The following is a 24,151-nucleotide window of genomic DNA, read 5'->3' on the forward strand; positions in this document are numbered from 1 at the left end:
GCATATATACACAATGGAATATTATTCAAGTGATGTAAGCCAGGCTCAGGACAAATACTATGTATTCTTATTCATATGCAGAAGCTAAAAAAATGTTAATTTCATAAAAGAGGAGAGGAGAATAGTAATTATTATAAACTTGGGGGGCCTGGGTTGTGGCTCAGTGGTAGAACACTTGTCTAGTATATATGAGACACTGGGTTTGATCCCCAGCACCACATAAAAATAAAAACAAATAGAAACTTGGAGGGGTGAAAGCAAGTGGGAATAGATAGAGACTGGTTGAATAATAGGTACTAAAATACAGCTGAAAACAAGGAAAAAACTGTAGAGTTCTATAGCACAAAAGGGTAAATTTGGTGTATAAAAAACTATTTTTCAAAGAATTAGAACAGTTCAAAGGCACTGGACACAAAGAAATGACAAATATTTAAGGAGATGGAAAATGTGCTAAGTGATCATTATATATTATATACCTATACTAAATTTTCATACTAACATTTATGCTATGTGTCAATTAAAAAGAAAGAAAATTGAGCACTCTCAGGAGAAAAAAAAAAGATATACCATATGTGAACACTAAACCAGTGATTCACAAAGTATGGTCTAGAGACCCCCAGAGGTACTCCCAAAGGTTTCATAAGGTCAAAACTATTTTAAAAGTAATAATCCTTAGGTGTTATTTGCCTTTTCCTCTCTCATTTGCTCAAGAGAGAACAGCAAAGTTTTCAGAAACCATAGGAATCTTAAAATGTAGCAAATTGAAGAATCCTGAGGAAAACATGAGAATCCAACTGCCTTGTGTTAAGTCTGATATTAATGGTACATAGAAATATGTGAACAACGTCCCTCATCTATTATATTATTTTGTTTAGAAAAAAGTTATATATAAAACTTTTAAATTCTAAGTCTTTAAGTTCTAAATCAATAAATGAAAGCTTAATTTTTTTTGTATTTTTTTTCTGATATTGTCAATAAGGATACACATAATCCCTGTAAGTAAAAACTATTTGAGAAGTCTTCAATAATTTTTTTTTGGAGGGGTTACCAGAGATTGAACTCAGGGACACTACAGCCACATACCCATTCTTCCTCAATAATTTTTAAGAGTGTATAATGAAATTCAAAAGAAAGAAAGCTGGTTTGGTTATATCAGACATGGTTTACTAAAGCAGAAAACTTAACTGTAGATAAAAAGAAACAATTAAAATGATAAAATCGGTCAATTTTACAGAAACACAGAACACATTAATTTGCAAACACCAAATAGTTAAGCCTCATAAATATTTGAAGCAAAAAACTTCAGACACAGGAATTAAGAGACTGATAGGCACTCAGCATGAAAACCATTTAACTTTTTCTCCATGATTATGCTAATAACAGAACCACAGTATATCACAGGCAACCGGACAGAAGGAGAAATGAAAAAGCTCTAATTTCTGCAGTTCTGGGTTTCAATAAAACAGGACTATTCCAGAATCAGCTGTGTGAATGTAGACAAGAAGATACTCTGGGCCTTTGTTTATTTGTAGCATGAGGGACATTTCATGTTTTTGAGAGGATTTTAAAGCCTTCTCAACAGCCCTTTAATGTGACCTGTACCAAAAACAATAGCTATTATTGTTCTCTAAAAAATATTCATAATTAAACAAGGAATTCAAAACCTGCAAAATCTCTGGTGGCCAAACAAGCCTTCAGAGAAAGCAGACGGATGTCCTATATTTTGGAGAGGAATAGGATATTAATAAACATCAAAATCCTATGCAAAACTGATTAAACACTAATTGGATCCAGTAAATACATTTGGATCAAAAGCAGGGAACTAGATAGGAAGGAAGTTAAAGTTAGTTTAGACCCTTCCTCTTTTATCCCTACAAATTCTTTGCTGCCAAATAAAGGATGAGAACTCAGCAAAACAGACTTATTTAGCAAGGCTTTCCTTGTCATTAATTCCTCAACATCTCTAAGAAAACTGTTCTTTTTCAGTCAAAATAACTTATATTTCATCCACTTCCCTATCTAAATCAAAACAAAAAAATACCCACAAAAATATTCAAATTACTTTTTCAAAGGAGTTGAATATTACAACAAATATGATGGGTTGCTTAAATATTCTTCAGTTTACTGCATAAATAAATACTTTTGGAAGTTCCTTTAAAGCTTCCTAGGTCCCATGAATAAAACTTAAGCCAAGTATGTTTACTTCTCAAAGGGCCTCAATCCATGGTAAAATAATATTTGGCGCAACTTGTTTTAAATGTCCATATCAAAGAAATATTCTCAAAGTATTAAGTCATGATTTAATAAAGCCCTTCTGCCACAGGGAAGTAAATTCTGTAAGAAACAGCAAAACTAAAGATGTTGAAACAGGTTGGAGGTTTTCACTAAATAAATGTTTGGTAGAGGTCCACCTCCTTTAGCTGCTCACTAATTGTTATGTCTGAAACTTCTTCATCCAAGTGCAAAAATTAGCTGAGTTGCATTAAGAGTTTTAATTTCATTTCAAAAGTGTTTCAGGATTATGTGTTGTATGAAAATAGAACATGAAACAGGAATCAGGAAAACTGGATTCTAGCTACAACTCTGTCTTAAGTTAGATGAAAACTATGTGGGTTGGCTTTTTCATCTGTAAATGAAAGAACTGGCAGATCTGTAAAATTCTTTTAGTTTTACACCAGACATCATGTTTACTCTAAAAAGTAAGGTAGCACCATCTAGTGGACTCACCCAAATTCACTATACATAATAGTGAAAAACATTTCTACAAGCAAAATATAGAGAGTTTTAAATAATTTTGCTGTATTTGTTTTTTTTTCCCTCAATGATACAAAAAAAGGAGCAAAAATTAAGCTTGGTGCATTTCTCCTAATATGACATACAAAGAAATCATGCTTACTTGAAAATGTTAAATTATTTCAATATCTTTCATGTTTATAAAATAATAGTTCACTTTTCCAGAAAGCAATATTATCTGGAAGTAAAGTAACAAAAACATTTTAGCATCCCTACCTATTAATATAGATATTTTCTAGGAATATATTATCTGAAATTTATAAATCAGTTGCTGAAATTAAATTTTTTCCATTAAAGTTTTCCTAAAGTAGCAGAGACAGAAGCGTCAATAATGAAAAGACACAATTATTTGCACTTGTATATTAACATCATAAATATTTTCATTGTTACTCAGTCAACAAAATAAATATAACAATTCACTCAAATACACACACACACACACACACACACACACACACACACATCTATCACTGGGATGCATACTTAGTAACTAAGTCAGGTCAGTTATTTGCTCAAGGCTGCATCCCCAGCAAAATTCCAGTGCTGTTGTATTCCAGTGCTTAGTAAATTTGTTTGTTAGCAACTTTATTCATGAATAAACCTCCAAACCATTGCATTTGTTCAGCAAGAAAGCTTTACTATAGTACATAAATGACAAAAAAGTGTATTATTACCTATATACTTAATTGGAGTGGCATAAGAATGAGGCAAATAAATATTAGGAAGTAATGTCTGTAATAATACTACTGAAATCCAGAGGGTCATTACTGACTACTACTTTTTCATGTCTAATTTTATTATTTTTTGGTCTTCTCTTTCTTTGGGTTGATTAGTTTGGCTAAGGGTTTATCAATCTTGTCTTTCTTTTCAAAGAACCACCTCCTTGGCACACTGATCTTTGTATTGATTTTATTCTCTACCTCATTCATTCCAGCAGTCATCTATTATTTCTTTCCTTCTACTGGATTCCAAATTGATTTGTTCTTAAACATTGAGATGCATCCTTAGGTTGTTTACTTAAGATATTTCTAATTATTTCAGGAAGAAAAGAGGACATAGAAAACAGATGAGTAAAAACCAATAAGATTGAAGTAACTATGAAAGTCTCCCAGCAAAGGAAAGCCAAGGACCAGATGAATTCTCAGCTGAATTCTTCCAGACCCTACCAAACTAATGCCAATGCTCCTCAAATTTTCGCACAGAAACTGAGGGACACTTCCAAGTTCATTCTATGAAGCCAGTATCACACTCATACCTAAACCAGATAAGGACATATCAAGGAAAGAAAACTATAAACCAATATCCCTGATGAGCACAGGTGCAAAAATCCTTGATAAAATATTAGTGAATTGTATTCAACAACACATTAAGAAGATTTTACATAATGATCCAGTTGGTTTTATTACAGGGATGCCAAAAACATGTTGAAGAAAAGGTAGTCTTTTTAAGAAATTGTGCTGGGGAAAGTGTATATCCATGTGTAGAAGAATGAAACTAGATTCATGTCTTCCACCCTACACAAAAAACAATTCTAAGTGGATCCAAGACCTACAAATTACAATTTTGCAACTGCTGCAAGGAAACCTAGGGACCACACTCCAACATACAGGTATAGGCAACAACTTCCTCAAAGGACTTCTGCATCTCAGGCAATAATACAAGAATTAACAAACAGGATTACATCAAATTAAAAATCAAATTACTTTGCTATGTAAAATTCAGTGAAAATTATGCAACACACTGAGGAAAAAAAAAGCACTAGAACACAGAAAGTCCTGCCATGTTCATGGATATGCAGAATTAATACATAGAAATAATAATTAATACATATTCATCTAATTAATACATAATACATATTAATCTATTTAATACACTGAATTTTACATAGCAAAGTAAACAAAATCATGAGGAGAGAGCTTATAAAATTGGAAAAAGTCTTTGTCAGATATTTTCTGACAGAGGATTAATACTCAGAATATATTTTAAAAAATTCAAAAAAAACTTAACATCAAAATAATGCAGCCAATAAATGATCAAATGAACTGAAAAAAGCACTTCTTAAAAGAAATACAAATGGCCAAAAAATAAATTAAAAATGTTCAACATCTTTACCAATCAGGAAAATGCAAATCAAAATTACACTGAGATTTCATTTCACTTGAATTACAACTGCATTCATCAAGAATACAAATAATAAAAGTGCTGAAGAGAATGCGGACACCAGGGAGAACACTGAAGTTGAGATTTGTAAATAGTACAATCACAAAGCAAATCAATATGGAGGTTCCTCAAACAACTAGGAATGAAACCACTATATGACTCAGCTATACTACTCCTCTATACTTATCCCAAAGAAACAAAGTCAGCATACTACAACCGCAATTCACAATAGCCAAGTTATAGAGCCAGCCTAAGTGTCTGTCAACAGATGAATGCTTAAATAAAAAGTGTTTTATATACAAATGGAATTTTACTCAACCATAAAGAAGAACAAAATGATAACATCTGCCAGAAAGTGAATTAAACTGTTAAATGAAATAAGCAGGATTCAGAAAGTCAAGGATTTTATGTTTTCTCGTCTATGCATAAACTAGAGATTAAAAATAAATTAAAATCCTTAAAAGGGAAGAAAGACTAGTACAGCAGAGATGGATATCAGGTTTAAGGTAGAAAGGAAGGAAAGAGAAAGTATTGTTACATGTGCATATGAATATATGACAATGAATTCCAAGATCATGTATAATATGTGTATGTATACAGCAACAATACATTTTTAAAAGCAAATTAATTAAATACATAAAGCAGTTAAAACAAAAGCCTAGTGATAAAAACATTATCACTAATTATATTATACTGTTATATATATTTTATGTAAATAAAATTTATAAAACAAATTTTGTTATACAATTTTTTCAAAATTAATTTAGTTTCAAACTATTTCTGCTATGAAGTGAATAAAATCAACATGAAAACTGGAGAAATGAAGAAAACTAGATCATAAATTGTAAATTATCTCTTTCTTATTTGCTTTAGCTATTCTTAAATAATTCACAAGTACTAACTCAAAATAGAAAAAATTTCCTATGGCTCAATTTTATAAACTTTAACAATGTGACAAAATCCATTCAAGTATTATTTGTTCAAATTACATGTAGAAAGTAAAGTTTTACCAATTTTATTTTAAGTTTATTTATGGGAAATTCCAGGCAAAAGAAAGCATGAAATATGACAATGGTATCATAACAAACCTTAAAATGCCTCTTACTCAAATACTAAGTTGTAAAATGTAACTTCAAGAAAAATAAAACAAATTTTAACAAAATAGGTGTAGTAAAATCTCTTGTCTTATTAAAATAAATCTATCTTTAAATCATCACTCTAAAGTGACCTTGAGCTAGAAGTTGTGTATTCAAAATATGCACAAACAACTCCAGACCATGTCAATATATTCTATAATCAAAAACTTGGTTCTAAATCAAACCAATGACATAAAAATATAAATACTATTCTTTATATTATTACACCATTTGTATGAAAGCATGTACTCTGATATATTTCTTTACTTCATTGGCTAGAAAATCTGTACTTTAATATCTTTGTATTTTAGAACCTCTATTTTAAGTTATATTTCAACTTATAAACTATATTTCAATTATGATTAATAATCCCTTTTCAAAGGGATTGAAAACCATTTCACAGTATGCAATGGTTTTAAATATTAAGTAATAATAGCAAATTGGTAACTTTTAATTTATAGAAATAAAATTTAAACCTTTAGTTTTGTAAAAAAGATTCTTATTTGAGATTAATAAGGAAAAAAATTTACATTGTATTCTACATCTACATAGTCTAATTTCTACTTATTTCTGGTTTAAAATGAACTGCCTTAAAGCAATTAACTGTAACTATTCATATTATCATAAATTCAAAGAAAATCAATTAAATAAAAATATCCATCAAAGAGCAATTAAAGATAACGCTACACATTAACTAAAGCAACAATTATAATTTAGTGAGAATTAACAAATTCTCAACAAGTGTAAAATAGGATTGCCTGTAATTTTATTTTACCTCCCAAAGAAATACAGCATGGGATAATAACTTATTAACTTATAAACACATACCTATCCTTGTGCCCCTTCATGATAGTTCTTAGCATCAATACATCACTACAAAATACATCAATACAAAATCTATGCTTTTCACTCAATCAGAATCTCTAAGCATTTCCTAAAAATGAAAAATGGACTTCAACTGGTCTTCAGAAAAATCCACTTTCTCATGTTTGTTTTCCCAACATTCAATAAATACAGTGTTTTCACTATACTCAATAGACAGCAAAGAAGTCGGTTAACTTATTTGCTTTGTACTACACACAGCCACCTCGGGTACATCAATTACTACCATGGCAGTTTTCACATATATATTGTAAATATCCTATCCCAGGAAATCTACTACTTAAAAAAATTCCTATATATGGCTGCTGGCAAATGAAGATGGGAATTGACACCTTTTTCTTTTTCTCTTTTTTTCCTTACAAAGAGCCTTTATTTTTTTCTTTTCTTATTTTTATTTTATTTTATTTTTTGTACAGGGGTTTAAACCCAGCATTACTTAACCACTGAACCACATCCCTAGTCCTTTTATATATATATATTTACAGACAGGATCTCACTGAATTGCTTAGGGGCTTGCTAAGTTGCTGAGGATGGCTTTGAACTCAGGATCCTTCTGCCTCAGACTCCTGAGCTGCTGGGATTAAAGCCATATGCCATTGTGCCTGGCAAAGAGCCTTTTTCTTTTTTTAAAAGATTGTTTTAGTGTGATTCAATATAGTAACATATATTATCAATGCACTTACATTCATTCCAAAAACAAAATTATTTTTATATGTATTTTACACAAAGATTTTAACATAAAAAATTTATAAAAAGTATTACTATTTCTATTTGGGAGAAATCATGAGTGGTACTAAAGCAGGTGGCACAGAAACATTAGTAAACGAACACATTACAGAGTATTAAAAAATTTTATTTTCGAAAATATGCATTTCTAATTTAAATCTTAGAGAACATTAGAGAACTAATGAACATTAGACATTAGAGAACTGATGAAAATACGTACATATTAAAAGTTATAGACTAAGTATTGCTTAGAGAAAAATTTATAGATTTAAGCATGCATGTCAACAAGCTTGAACAATGATTAAAATAATTGAATTAAATACTTAACTCAAAAAATAGGAAAAAACAATAGGTAAAAAGAAGAAGAGAAAAAGCTAATATTATAAATATTAGTGATAGAAATACAAAATGGTTCTACACATATAGAAAGGAACTCTGGCATTATTTTCATAAATTACAGATATCTTTGGGTCAATAATACAAATTATAGCAAATTAACTTGAAGATATATCTAATCAAGTATGAAATTATGGGTTGGGATATTCACAATGGCAATGTAGATGGAAAACATCCAATATTCATTCATCAATGTACCAATGGAATAAACTCCAGTGCATGCACATGATTAAATAGTATGCAACCATGGAAAAAGTATTAGAAACACTATAATAAGTTGTTAAGTGAAAACACACACACACATACACACACACACACACACACACACACACACCACAAAACAGTATTCAAAATATGCCATACATTATGAACTATGAGCACAATCCATGTTTTCTTAGATATGGGTAATATAATATGTATCATACACAAATGTTATATATGCCAAGATATACATGTTAAAGGGTAAATATATGCAATATGAAATATACAAAATATCCACAAATAAAAGAAAATGGGAGAACAGAATGAAGAGGACACAGACAATAATCTCTTTGAGTATGCCTTTTTAACAAATGGGAAAAGCAAGCTAATTTTAAATATCAAATTCATAACAAAATCATGAATTAAAAGACTTCAAATGATGTTTAATCACATCTCCTTGGGGGACATAGTGCGAGGACAAAAACAAATGCAAAGAAAGCTTAAAATTAATTTAGTAATTTTTATTATTAGTAGTAACATTGTTGTCTTGAAGCTATTTTATGGATAAGACATAGCAAATGGGTTAATTTGTTGCCATAAACCAAGGATTACAGTAGAAGAGAGAAAGAAAAACAATAAAGTTTAAAAATTAATTTGAATTAGATATCAGTTTTGATATGTCCAATTTGAATTCACTGCACAGGACAATTACAACACCATAAAGAATAATCAGACAACTAACTGAAATAGTTTGAACTAAAAATTGGATTTCATAAGAATAATGAGGTGGGGTGGGGGACAAAGTAAAAGAAACAAAACTAAAAATAACACCCTGGAAGTAAATAGAGTCCTTAAGATCTTACTCTAAAAATTTGTCAATGAAAATTGATAGAAACAGATTCATGGATTGCTTCTCTTCCTCAATATAATCCCATCCCATTCCCTGATATTTAATCTGATCAGACTTTGTAATGACTATAGGATGGAGAAGGAGGATAGGATTTTACAATTTTGAGATTCAAAAATCTAATCTAATTGCTTAGTTGGTAGATAATTTCCATATACCTAAACCTTTCCTCTAGTAACAATTTCCACAAAGTTCTAACTAATTAAAGAATCTCTGCTTAAAAATTCTGGAAGAAATGATGAAATTAGAAAACTCACTTTCTATATCCCCATCACATTAATTTATACATATTAATCAATGGATGAAAGTTTTAGAAGGAAGGTTGATGGGGGACTTTATATTGAAGAATACGAGTTATTATCAGTTATGCCCCATGTTCAATCGTAAGCATCAATAAGGTAAACAAACACTGTATGACTGCTGATCTAATGAAATATGAAGCACAGAAAACTACCTAAGAAGGACTCCTGCAAAAGTAGCCAAATTTTTATTTAACCAGCTCTTTTGAGCTGACTTCATTACAGGAAATACAGGGCATAGTGAAACAATTTGATACCAAAAGAAAGTAAATGTACTAAGGCAAAATACAAAACATTCTATAAGAAAATGCAGGCTATGCAAAAAATAAATGGATTGGAAAAAAGAAGCAGTAGGATTGCTACAGATTAAGAGAGTTCAAAGGAATATATAAAAGCAATATTGTGGTTATTGTTCATATTATTATTCAAATAAACCAGGTACTTTAGAAAAATAGCAAAATTGGATTATGAATTATCAATTTATACATGGAATCATTCAATTTTATTAGGTGTCATAATGTATTGTATTAAGTAACAACAGACCATATTATTAAAAACTATTTTCTGAAATATGAGGGTATAGAAATACATGATTCTGGGAATTAGTATTTTAAAAAATTAAAACATAAGTGTGAAGCAAACATTGAATATAAGTAATAGTTATACAGAATGTCTGCGTATTATTCTACTTTAATAAATGTTTAAAATTTTCCACAGTCATAAAGAAAGACATAAACAAAAGCAAACAAACAAAAGTAATATCAGGATGCCCTACAGAGAAAAAAATCAAGATACAGTGTGTTTATTTCTATTCCCCAATATGATCCCATCATATTCCTTGATATTTTAGTCTTGATCAAATTCCTAATGATTGTATGAAGGAGGGGAATAGGATGGTTCCTTTTAGGTCCCAAAAATGTAAGCTATTTGTATTGTTTGTATTTTTATCAAGATAAAGATTTTTATCAAGTTTTGACATTTTGTCAATCTTTGATTCTTCATTAACCATTATCAAGCCCCTACCAAAGCCCTTGAGAATATACCAAGACATTAAACAATAAAAATTAACAAGAGATTTTAAACAAGGTAGTGAATAACACAATGAGATTTTTATTTTAGAATTATTACACTAGAAACAATGTATAAGTAAGTTGAAGTTGAATTTCAGTGGGTAGATGAAGGAAGTTTGGGTGGTAAGAGATGAAACCACCACTATAACTCTTGACAATAAAAAGAAAGATGAAATAATTTGACAATAGAAATAATTTGACAATGCAGGTGATAAATGATGAACTAAGGTCCCCAATGGGAGTGAAAAGAATAGTTGTAGAAAATAGAAGTACTTATCTTTTATTTAAAAAGATATTTTAGTTGCTGAGTTACATGGATTAGAAGATGTAGGAAGGAAAAGATAAATAATTATAAAGATATTGTGGTGGAGGGACTCAGAAGTTTAGGCACATTCAATCAGATAAATTTTTTCCTGTGGTATGAGCAGTTTTAGCTAAAGAGGGAAAGTTCAGTACAAGAAATGTGTGCAATCAAGGAGAGTAGTGATGAAAGTGTTTACCAGGAAATAGTTATAACAATTTCTGAGAAGTGAGAAAGCACAGGATTCATAAAAATATCATAGCACCAAATTGGTGTTTATATGCTCTAGTTAAGCTAAGATCACTACTAAAGGAATGTTCCTATATGAAAAGAAACAGAGAAGGAAATATACTGAGACTAGTCACTTATTTGCTAGAGATAGAATACATTCTTTTATATACATTAAAAACAATTTTGTTTTTCTAATCTAAATTAAATAAGATTAAATAGTTACCATAATAAAACATATAAATTGGTAATGGTAGCCTGTTCTTAAAAAAGGAGTGAAACAAAATATAATCACAATGAATAAAAGTTTAAATGTTAAATAAGTATTAAAATTCCATTTTTCTTACCAATTCGAGTGATTTTATTATGCGAAAGTTCAAGATTCTGAATATTAGTGCAGCCATCCAAACCATGAAAGGAACTCAGTTGATTTTTATTAAGAAGAACAACACAGAGATTTTCCAAATTTTCACAGTTGATAGTCTCAATATGGTTTTCCTTAAAGAAAGAACAAATTTAATAAATTTTGTTTCAATGGCTCATTAATTAAATATTTAAAGCTTGCATAAAGAGAAAGGATGAGACTTAATCTCTAAATGAATACATGAATCTCAAATTGCTAAGATAATTATAAACTGTTTTACTATCTAGATGAAAATATTAAGTAATCTAATAATCAAATAATTTGAATTTAATTATTAATATTCTTTTTAAAATGTTGAAAATACAAAGGAAAATATAACAAAATATTTTGAACAACCTAAATGAACAAGAGAGAATATTTTATCATTGCTGTTTCTGCTGATGTGCATGGAAATGGCTACTGTAGTCAAGCAAGCACTACTTCACCATTTATATGGGTTTGAATGGAAGTAGATAACTTTTCATTTTATTTTGCAGATCTCTCAGGAAAGAACTACACTTCAGTGGATGCACCTAAGGAATTGCACCTGAGGAATTTCATCTCTAATTGGATCTGGTTTAGATAAGAAAATCCTGTGCTTCAAGCCTGGGTCAGATGACATAGATTGATACAATGATGGACATGAATGTATTTTGCATGTGAGAGGAGGTGAATCATTAGTAGTCAGAGGGTAAATGTGATAGTTACTTTGATAACTCCAGTATTCAAAGATTCATACACTCTCCTCCCACATGAACATTTGGCTTCCACAATAAAACATTAGCCATCATGAGGCAAGCAGATCTAAGCACTCTAAAAATAAGCCCAAAATAACTATGAGAGATTCCAACTTCCCAGACATCCCTGTCAAGGAATCACACATTAAAGAGAAGGAATTTTAAACAGTCACCACCTAACTTCCATCTGACCACAATTACATGAGTCCCAGTCAACACAATATAAAATGGAAGAAATGTCCAGCCATCCCTGGTCTCAATTCATGACCTATTGAATAAGAAAATAAGATGACTGTTGTTTTCTGTAGTCCTTTGTTATGCAGCAAAAAACAAGCAAACAACCAAACAAAACCCCTGTATCATCTGCAAAAACAAAGAGAAAAGTAATTTCCAGGATGTACCACCTAATCATCTTTCTCTTATCCTTACAAACATAGAACCTTGATCTCTCTAGATCTGTTACAGGCTATTTTAGTAATCATTTCTTCAAGTTACTGAAATGTGAACATAAACCCATTTTATATTTTATCATAAAATAACTATTAAAACAGGGGACATACCTGTACATCAATGTACTTAAGTTTTTTGCAGTTATTCAGGCCGTGTAAAGAAGTTAATCCACAGCATCGAAGAGATAGAAATTGAAGATTTGTACACTCCGCCAATGTGGAGAGACTACAACCTGGCAAATCTTGGAATGTAATGGTTGTAACCTACAGAATTCAAGAAAACTTGGGTGAGTAACATTATTAATTACACAATATAAGCCATGTTAATGTTGTGAAAATGTTTAGAAAATTCATATAAGAAAAAAGACTGTATATTGAAATTAACATTTATTAACAACTCAATTTGCATAAAGCTATTTGGTCTCTTTTGGTCGCCCGCATAGAAAAACAAAATATGAAATCATCCATTACAAAATTCAAGTTCAAAAATAAAATACATAAAACAACAATATAATAATTTATTAGTTCAATCCCTGATTTTGTACCAAGTCCACTTATTTCATATTTTATTGCCCCAGACATCACATTACACCACATAAAAGTCTATGATCTGTGGTTGACAATATCTTAGAGATCCCTGGATGGTAAAGTCAATGGGAGAATCGTATTTTCATGGAATATAAAGAAGGAATATAGTTTGCTCTTTGCTTTTTAGCAAAAGCAATAATATATTTAAAACTTCAAGTAGGGTTTCTATTTTCATAATTACTTTAGGAATATCTCAACTACTCATAATCTAAAGCAATTTTAAAGCAAATTGTTTTTCATAAATTTTCAGAAAGAAAACATTCTTCTATATAACAATAAAGTATGCATTTCCTGTTAAATCTGTATGCAAATAAATATAACTTCTATAATTGGAAAACTTGCTAAGTAATAGTGAAAATGGAGGGCTTAAAAACTGAAAATTTGACTATTACAGTTATATATTAACAATGTTACTCCGCATCATAATTTATATTACCTTTCTGATTTAATAACATACTCTTTCAGCCAACTGCTTTCAATCAACACAATTAAATTCCAGTTATTTATGATGTAGCAATTTCTATAGTTTCATTTCATTACTGCACAGGAGTAACAACTATTCTTATTAGTAGCATCTATTGTTGAAATAGAAGAGTTTCCTAATATTTCTTCCTTTTTACTTAACATTTTAAACTGTCCTTATGGGATAACAATGTCTTCTCTACTGCACCCTAGATTTTTACAAACATATGATATAAAAATACATTTTATATTAATCATTTATTGATACATGTATGATAATAATCACATAGATAAAAGACCTTGTGCTCCAAAAATCAAGTTCAATACACTATTAGTAAACATATGCATCCATGATTGTACAATCAGCTTGAAAAACTGGGGCACAGAAGATGTTAACTAAGTTTCTTAGATTAGTTAATGAACCAACTGGCCCATAATTAGTGGCAAACCTTAAATATACTCATAGAATATGTAGTTTCTCTCCTTTTAAATAAAAACTTGAAAATTTTTATTTCATGCTCTCTGACTTAAAAAGAATGGTCCACATAGAGAACCTCTAAATCATTTTATTATATTTTATTAAAGATCACAAATAAAATTTCTATTTAATCAACTATATTATTTCCAAATCTTTAATAGCTAGTTGTAACCAAAATGACCTAAAACAGATATATGTGATAGATATATTATATTTATATGTTTGTTGTTTGTTATTTAGAGATTTCATTCTCAATTATTCTTGAGTTCAACCTAAAGTGTATCAGTTATTTATAGTAAACTGTAATTACAAAAGCAATGAAAGCAACAACTGTTTTTATATGTTTCTAAGACATTTTTTAAGTGCCCCAGTCTCAGATCTATTCAATAGGAAAAAAAATGCTAGTGTTTAAAAAATTAGCAACAAAGACAGCAAGTCTCAGGTATGATTAGTGGTTTACATGAACAGTTTGAAAATAACTTTAGTAATTCATGTACCATTCCAATAGCAGTCCATTACAATTTATTGTGTAAAAATGAGAAATGTTGATCTAAAAGTTAATTAGCAGTTAAAATGTTATCATTCATGCCAGGTATAAAGAAATATTAACCATTCCTTAAGCTCAGTATCCATTTTGTGGTGGTTGTTACTTACAACTGATTATAATTGGTAGCAAAATGCCAAAAAGAAAAGAAAAAATAATTCGTTAAAACACAAAAGCTAGGAAAAATAAAAACATCTATAATCATTGTTCTTCAGTAATTTCCTTTTGGTATATTATTACATATAGTGAGATGGTATAGTATTTTCAGCTGTATAACTTCTTAGATGAAACAGGTATCAAGCAGGTCTCAAAAATCCATTTGCCTTTCTCATCAGATTGACACCCACATTTTACAATTGACTATTATATATGTACATGTATGTATGTACACACAAACACACATACATGACAGTGAGCTCTAGGTCATGTTCTTTGTATATAAGGTATTAAAACTATAAAATAGACATTGTTTTTTCAAGTTTATGAAAGACAAAACTGAGGCTCAGAAAGGTCAATATTCTTGCACAAACTTATGAAGCAATAAATAGTTCTGCCAGTAAATATCAAAAATTAAATTAGAAACAAGATCTTAATACGGAGCTTTTAAAACTTCATTAAACTCAAATAATGTTTGTAGTAGTTTCCTTTTAAATTAATCTATTCTAAACTTTGAAGCTAGCAGTAATGTAGAAATAAGATTAACATTTAGCTGAATTCATTTATGCATCCATATTTTCATCCTTGCTACTATATACTCAAAATCACATTCCTGGAAATAAATAAAGAAATGTAGAAAAAATGAAGACCCGATTAAAGTCCTAAAATTTCAAAGTAAGAGATTAATATGAGCAAAATGAATTCATTTACTGGGTAAAATTCCAGAAGAGTACACTTTTCTCTTAAAAATTCTTTCCACAAAGACCTTCTAAAGATGGCAGTAGTGATGAGGATAAGGAGAAAGATATGAATCTAAGACATTAGAAAATCAAAGTAAGTGATGGATCAGTGACAGGGTGAATGAGGACACAACGATAAGAGAATTACATGAACAGTCAGGAAACAAAATATAGTATTATATGTAACACCTGACCATTTATATGACCATTTATATTCATGCACATTTTTCATCTTTATAATGTATATGTGATGATGCTTCAAAGAAAAATAAAACCTGTAAAATAGAGGCTTTGAGTAACACTGAGAGGATTATAGGGTCTTTTAGAAACTGTTACTCAAATTAGTTCATGAACCAGTGACAACATCCCTCAATGACATTGAAAACATGCAGAACCCTTTGGTCTGTTAGTCACAAGATCCATCATATCAGAATCAACATTTCACAAATTCTCAGGTAATCTATATACATTATGGCTTGCCAGGCCTTTCTCTAAGAAATAAAGTAGAGTTAATCTTCATTTTATCTAAATTGGTAAGAGTTCCAAAGAAGGAACAGAGAATGGGCAGGAGGTAAAGGAGAAAGAGCTCACACATCTTTTACTTCTTCAGTGCTCTTCTCACTGAACAGACTAGAGATCTACAATAAAGGGGTAGAGCATTATTGTTTCTCTAATTTCAATTTTACTTTTAAAATTAGAACATTTTAGGCATTTAGTATATTTTAAGCTTTCACTATTACCTAACTCCAGTAGACATTTATAATGAAAATTACTTAAATAAGATAATTACTAAAGTCATCATATTGAAAACCTCAAAATAATATCTTGGGGAAAGTACATGAAGAATCATTCCAGAGATAGCATAGCCCAAGGAAAACAATAAAGAACAAGCAATTGGGAATTCTATATGTAGATCTATAGAACTGATAGATCTGGTAATATATTGCTTAGAAAATAGAAAATACTTCAAAATATATGTTCTAGTTCTTGATAATTGTATTGTTTTTTCATGGTTCAGCTGTCCTTCTGAAACTCCCTTATTTCATCAATCTACCAGAGATTACCCCAAAATCTTATTTGCAGAAATTTTCAAGATATATAATAATGTATTTATCTATGTATTTGTTTAAGCTCCATAGTGCAACATTAGGTTTGTTGTTTTTGTCTCTTTAGTCAACCAGTAAACATTAATCAATCATATTGAACAGTTAAATAAATAAATATTGGCCGAGGAAATGAATAAAATAATGTACTAATACAAATGTTCATTTTGCTAGTATCTATTAATACAAAAAATTAAATGAGTATATTTGACTTTCAGGGTTTAACTAGATTATGTGTATTTTATTCCTAAATCCTTTTAGTATTGCACTGTTTAAAATATTCTTTCCTGTTTTTCTACACATTCCCGAGTTTCTGTCTTAATCTTGATTGTAACTATGATCTCCATAACCACTGAAAATATGTAGATTTGGTGAGAACTATTTTAAGTTTGAAGCAGATATATGCCACATTTATAAAGCACAAAACAAAATAATTGTGTTTCTGTATAGGAATTCTAGAGTCTCCTATCAAACTTCTTTCACAGCAGTGGTCTCATATAGAGAAATTCATTACATTCACCACTAGGTGGTGTGGTAGCCCAGATGGAAAGCAAATACCTGAGTATCAAATTTCCTACCCTAATTCCAACTCTTAAATTTGTAAATACTTCCACCCTTACATCCTTAATAATGGCTATAGGGCTCTTGTATGTAAGCTTAAAGATATTGAAAAATTTAAATCAAAGCTCTGTATAGTTCTTGGGGAAACAATGCCCTGAAAAAGATGAAATTTAAAAAATAAATCCCCTCCCACATGGGGAAATATTTCATTACTAACTTAAGTGTATTAAGAGACAGTTTTCTTATATACAAAATTTACTTCTATTAAAATGTAATGCTTCACTTTGAGAATTTGGTTAAATATTAAAAAGCATTATAAAATTAGAAATACCTGCTGTAAAGTATTCCAATGGCCATACTGAAGAATTTCTAATGTGCTCAGAGGAGGCATCGTATTAGTTAGGCATTTCAAAGGTCTCTTTCTTTTAACAATTTTTTTCTGTTGATTTTGACTGAAAATTTCAAACCAAGGTTTAAATGATTTTAGCCAAGCTAGTCTCTTCTCCTCAATAGAAGATAAAAGTGTTGACTCTAGTGTAGAGGTTGTGATCTGTTCACATTCAGCCCTATTTTCATAGCACTCCTCTGGAATTTCATTAATCTCAGATATAAAAGAGTTTTCTTTGTTAGCAATCCAGGAGATTTTTTTATTACAGCCACTAAAATCTTCATGAAGAGCAAGTCTATCCAAAAAGTAATCTTGCTTATTTATTTTGCCTTCTCTATTTACCATGGCATCAGTGATGTTAAAGAACATAATGTCACTATTTAGAGTATTGCCTTTTGAGTTTTCTTCAGCTTCTTTGGATTTTAAGTTAATTTCTTTTTCTTGTAGTATTGGATATTCCTCCATAGTTTCAGCATTTTCTAATTTTAATGGTAGTAGTTTTTGATTTATTGAAATAATGGAAGTATTCTCTTCATATAATCCATTCCCTTGTGATATCTCTTCTTTTTCTACTTTCTGTATCATTTTCTGTTCATTAAATTCTATTATTTTCTGTGCTTCATTGCTCTTCACATCATTCATTTCTTCATTACATTCTAATACTACTATTTGGATTTTTCCCCCCTCATTTTCCTTTATGGCATATTCCACCCGTTCCTGGTTTTGTGTTTGTGTCTTTAATTCTTGCTGAAACTGTTCAATCATATTTTCTTTTAGATCTAAGATTTCTAATTCAGTTCTTTTGTACATATCTTCATATTTTATTTCTTGCTTAATCATTTTTTGAGAACACTGTTTTTTTGCTAGGCTTTCATTTGTTTCTTCTATTTTTAATTCTGCCAAAATGGCTTGGTTTGATTTCAATTGTTCTTGTATTGGTTCTTTCAAAACAAACTGACTACCTATATTTTCACTCTTATTTGATTTCTTAACTACCCAAAGAGGAACATTTTCCTGCTTCTTTGAATTTTCATACACTAATTCTTTGGCTATCTCACCCTTATTCTTTGACTTATCTTCAATAGTTATATGTTTGGCATTATGTTCTCCCTTCTTTAATGTGGTACTTATTATAAGCTGTTGGCTTGCAGCTTCTATTAATTTGAATTTTTCCTTGTTTTGTAATTCCTCTCTTTCTCGTCTCAGGATGTTCTTTTTTTCTTCATATACTTTTTCTCTCCTTTTCCTTTCCTCTTGCTTCTGTTTTTTTATTTCTTCTTCTATCCTTTGTTCTTCCTCTAATTTTTTCCTATTTTCTTCCTCTTTCTGTCGTATATTTGCTTCCTTTTCTTTCAACTCTTTTGCTTTCCTTTGTTTTCTTTCTATTCGGTCTCTAATTATGGGGCTATATTTTTGGTAGATTATGAATGCCTTATATTTAGCTTGAATTTTTACAGCTGCATTATGCTGCAGTTCTAACAAACGCATCTTTTCTTTTTTTTGTAGTTCCTTGAACCTTGTTCTTTCCTCTTCCATTTGTACATGCAAATTTCTCATAAATTCCTAAAATAAAGTAGGATAGTAATAACATAAACAAAATGTGTAATTTTATTCAAATATCATTTAAAATTGTAGATTAAAAATAAATATAAAAACTGAAATCATAATGAAATTGTGATAACATTCACTTAAAGCAATTAAAGTAATTTATTTTAAATGGTATTAATTTTTAAATATTTAAAAGACTGTCACATGGGTAAGTTGGTACTCTAAAATTATGAGGATAATAAACCACCTAAATTATAAAGATACTAAGCCACCTGGGTATAAATTGAGGGATTCTTTGAGATAGAAAGCATATGAAATCAGAAATTACACAAGAAAAAAAAGAAGGAAGGAAAGAATAAAAGAAAGAACAAAAGAAAGAAAGAGAGAGAGAAAGAGACAGAGAAACCACAAGCCAAAATTTATGCATGTGAAAAGGAATTCAAACATTCTGTGATGGGCAATCTGATAAAGGACATGGAGAGCTAGCACTGAACTACAGTGCATGAAATTCTCCTATGAGCCTTAGGATACCAAGAAGGTGAAGTAGCCCATGTGTGTAAGCAATATTAAGAAACAGTCTATTCACATATTTCATTCCTTCTCAGCTCTCAAGAAAGTTGATATATACATAAAATGAGATAATTTGGAGCTAGGTAAGAAAATATTGTTACCACTAGAATCTTAAAAAAAAAGCAAAAGGGTCAAAACATTCAGAAAATATTTAAGAGAAACTAACATAAGGATGTGAGATAATGCATTTAATAATGCACTATTATTAAATGCCTTATTATTAAAAGAAGTATAAATTTCTGAGCAAAGAGAACTATTACACTAGACAAAACCTTAAATGTAGATGATTTTTCAGAAAAAATATTTTTAAAAAACCTTACATAAACATAAAATGCAAGTGTTCAAATAAAAAATATGACTAACTCAAACAGAATGGTGAAAGTAAAATGGCAGAATGTGTGACTACCTAAAGAAAAACTTCAAAAATAAATATTTTCAAAAAAGACATGAAATATATGGCTATAGAGAGGGGGAGGGATAAGGAATTGACCAAAAGTAGCTTCAGAATAATAAGGCGGTGAGAAAAGAAAAGTGAAGGGAAGAAAATAGTAGAAAAATATGTATTTTAAAATAAAATGCCAAAGGACAAACAGCTGAGCTTATTTAACTCTCACACACAACCGATTTTGATAAGTGGTAGCAATATTTCAGAACCCAAAATAAGAGTTTCATGGAAAAAGAGCTCCACGAAAGCAAATACCATGTTCTTTTTTATTCACAATTATATTGCAAGCACTTAGAGAAGTATTTGACATATAACAGAAAACTATCACATATAAGCAGATGATTTTATTAAGTGAAAATCCTAAAAGCTTCAAAAGAATGTAAGGACTAACCATAAAACTTACAACTGGCAAAAATAAATAAATACGCAAGGAGCTACATCTTTAAATTACTGAAAATAAACACCAATGAATATGAATTATATTACCAAATAAACTAATTATTCAGTTTTGAAAACTAAATCAATACATTTTTAACTACAAAGACTATGCAAATTAACCATTCAAAAGTATTTTCTTAACAACTATTTAGCATATACTCCAGGAAAAGTAAAAAGAGTTACACTGATTAGGAGAAGACTCAGGACTAAAAAAAATACTAAAAAAAAAAAAAAAAAAAAAGAAGTCATTAACATTTAACACTTTAATTTTATGTTCCATTGTCTTCTCCTTTCTAACATTTTGTTTTCAAATTCTACTGTTAGTTTTATTATTTTTTATCTGTTTTTAGGTAATGTGTTTTTCTTTTCCTCTAAGATGTCCCTAAGACTATTTTTTCCCGTGTCTTGAATTTCAGTAGCTGCACTATCAAATTCCCAGTGAAATTTTCTTTGTGCCTATCTTATTTATAAATCATTAGTCATCTCTGAATGTTCAGATTGATTTTTTAAGGTATTTGAACTTTTCAGACATTATATCCTTACCCATTGCTTCTGCTCCATTCTCTCCATGCTCTTCTTTCAAGATTATCAGACAATTTTTTAACTTTTCAATATCCATTATGTTTCTTATGCTCTTTGTTTTTCCCATTTTTTGTTCTCTTTGTACATTAATTTAAATATTTTCTATTGAACTCTCTTCTCTTTGATCAATACTCACATTTGCTATGTCAATGTACTGTCAAACTCATCCCATGAATTTTTAATTTTAATATTGAATTTTTAAACTCTAGAGCATATACTTGATATCTGATTATGCATTTTAATTCTCTAAAATATTACACATCACCTAACTTTTTTGTTAGTGATGATAGTTACAGTTATTTTACTGGCTCCACTAAATCCAGTATTTGGATTATATACAAGTGGGCTACTCTTCTCTTTTTTTCTTGGCATTCATATGAACCTATCTTTTCACATGCCTAATAAATTTTTAATTCAACAAAGGAAATAATCAATAAAGTAAAGAGAGTGCCCACACAGTAGGATAATATCTTTACTACATACACACCAAATAGAGCAGAAATCTCCAGGATAGATAAGAACTCAAAAAACTTCAGACCAAAAAAATAAATAACCCTATTGTAAATGGGCTAAGAAACTGAACAGATACTTCTCAGAAGTAATTAGTGAAATGCAATCAATACTGATCTTAGATTTCATCTCAATTCTGTCAGAATGATAATTATCAAGAAAACAAGCAATAATAAGTGTTGGTGAGGATGTGGAAAAAAAAAAAAAGGTACACTCATATATTGCTGGTAGCACTGCAAATTAGTGCAACCACTATGGAAAGCAGCATGGAGATCCCTTAGAAAACTTGGAATGGAACCGCCATTTGACCTAACTATCCCACTCCTCAGTCTATAATCAAAAGACTTAAATCAGCATACTACAGTGACACAGCCACAACAATGTTCGTAGAAGCTCAATTCACAATAGCTAAACTGTGGAACCAACCTAGATGCCCTTCAGCAGATGGATAAGGAAACTGTGGTACATATACACGATGGAATACTACACAGTATTAAAAAAAAATAAAATTATGGCATTTGCAGGTAAACGGATGGAGTTAGAGAATATCATACTAAGCAAAGTAAGCCAAACCCCAAAAAACAAAGGCAGAATGTTCTCTCTGATAAGTGGATGCTGATGCATAATGGGGAGAAAGGTGAGAATGCAGGAACTCTGATTGGGCAAAGGAGAGGGAGGAAAAGTGGGGGCAAGGGAGCAGCAAAGATGGTGGAAGGAGAAAAACATCATTGACATAGGTACATGTATGACTGCACATGTGGTGCAACACTACATCATGTACAATCAGAGAAATGAAAAGTTGTGCTCTATTTGTGTACAATGAATCAAAATGTGCCCCCTTATGCATACCTAATTAGAACAAACTAAAAAAAAATCTACAGTAGAATGTAGTTTTTCAGAAGTGCATAAATACTAAAAAAGATTGAAAAAAAATACAAATAAAAGTAATAATATTTAGCTGGATAACATGATCACAGGAAACTTTATCTACTTAATATATATGATTACTTAAAATAATTTTATATAAAAACTGAAGTGAATAAAAACTAAAATTAATACATTTATTATCAAAAGAATCATCTTAAGTTCAAATGTATTATTTAACAATTAATTGTGTTCAACAAACAGTAACTCTTCTTAACCATCTTTAAACATAATGAAATCCTTGTAATAGTATCTTTCCTTAAATCTTAAATGAAATTTTAAAATTGCAGTTTTATAAAGACACATTCATTGAACTAGTTAATTATTATTTGCAGAACATTCCATTTCAAGGAGGGCTTCTGAGGATTTTTTTAATTGATTTTATTTTTTAAATACATGACAGCAAAATGCATTACAATTCTTATTATACATATAGAGCACAATGTTTCATATCTCTGGTTGTATATAAAGTATGTTCACACCAATTCATGTCTTCATATGTGTACTTTGGATAATGATGTCCATCACATTCCACCATCATTGCTGATCCCCTGCCCTTTCTCTTCCCCTCCCACCCCTCTGCCCTATCTAGAGTTTGTCTATTCCTCCCATGCTCTCCCTCCCTACCCCTCTATGAGTCAGTCAACTTATATCAGAGAAAACATTTGGCATTTGTTTTTTTTGGGAGGATTGGCTAACTTTACTTAGCATTATCTTATCCAACTCCATACATTTACCTGCAAATGCCATGATTTTCTTCTCTTTTCTGAGGATTTTTTTGATGCTGAAATAAATTCTATATCAGCTAGGCAATATTATTTTAAAAAGCTAATTTCAAGCATAATAATTTATTTCAAATGGAGAAAGAATAATGTACTGATTAAAAACAAAAAGTAAATACCTCATGCTGTTTAAATTTTTCTTTCCACATTTTCTCTTCTTCATGGAGCTCCTCATTCATCTTGTCTTGTTCTTGCTGAACACATGATAATAATAAAATGTTATTTTATTCACATACACATCTAAGATATTATATTCATTATATATGATTCTCACAATTTATATTTGTACACAGTGATTAAAGATGACAATGCATCAAAAAGTCCTAGTTTAAAAACTTTCAATTCAAATCCAGTGTGAAATTAAAGCATCAGATAAATAATACCTAGGATTCCCATTTTTAGGACACAAATATGTTTACAACCTAGGAAAGCTGTTTTAGTTATCTGAACATGTTGTTCATATAATGAAATATGTTGGCTAGAAATACTGTTTGATACTACAAAACTTATAAGTAACAACATTGCAAACTGACTTTTACATTATAATTGTTTTTTCTCTATACAGCATACCATTTAATTCACATAATAAATCAGTAAGTAATGGTTTTCCTTCAATACATTTTTATTAGGACATATTTAGTTAA

The 24,151-nt window shown here is 29.9% G+C and overlaps 1 protein-coding gene across 1 annotated transcript in view; it reads right to left on the reverse strand.

The window, feature by feature from the left end:
• The window catches only part of Lrriq1 (leucine rich repeats and IQ motif containing 1), a 182,134-nt gene that overhangs the window by 141,827 nt on the left and 16,156 nt on the right, over positions 1-24,151 (reverse strand). The window contains exons 7-10 of the mRNA XM_078053052.1: positions 23,627-23,701; positions 17,652-19,271; positions 12,800-12,952; positions 11,447-11,597 (exon numbers count right to left, since the gene is read on the reverse strand). Coding sequence (XP_077909178.1) covers positions 11,447-11,597; positions 12,800-12,952; positions 17,652-19,271; positions 23,627-23,701 — 1,999 coding nt within the window. The remainder of the gene's footprint in view (positions 1-11,446; positions 11,598-12,799; positions 12,953-17,651; positions 19,272-23,626; positions 23,702-24,151) is intronic.

Source organism: Ictidomys tridecemlineatus, chromosome 6 (assembly GCF_052094955.1).
Source record: "Ictidomys tridecemlineatus isolate mIctTri1 chromosome 6, mIctTri1.hap1, whole genome shotgun sequence".
NCBI lineage: Eukaryota > Metazoa > Chordata > Mammalia > Rodentia > Sciuridae > Ictidomys > Ictidomys tridecemlineatus.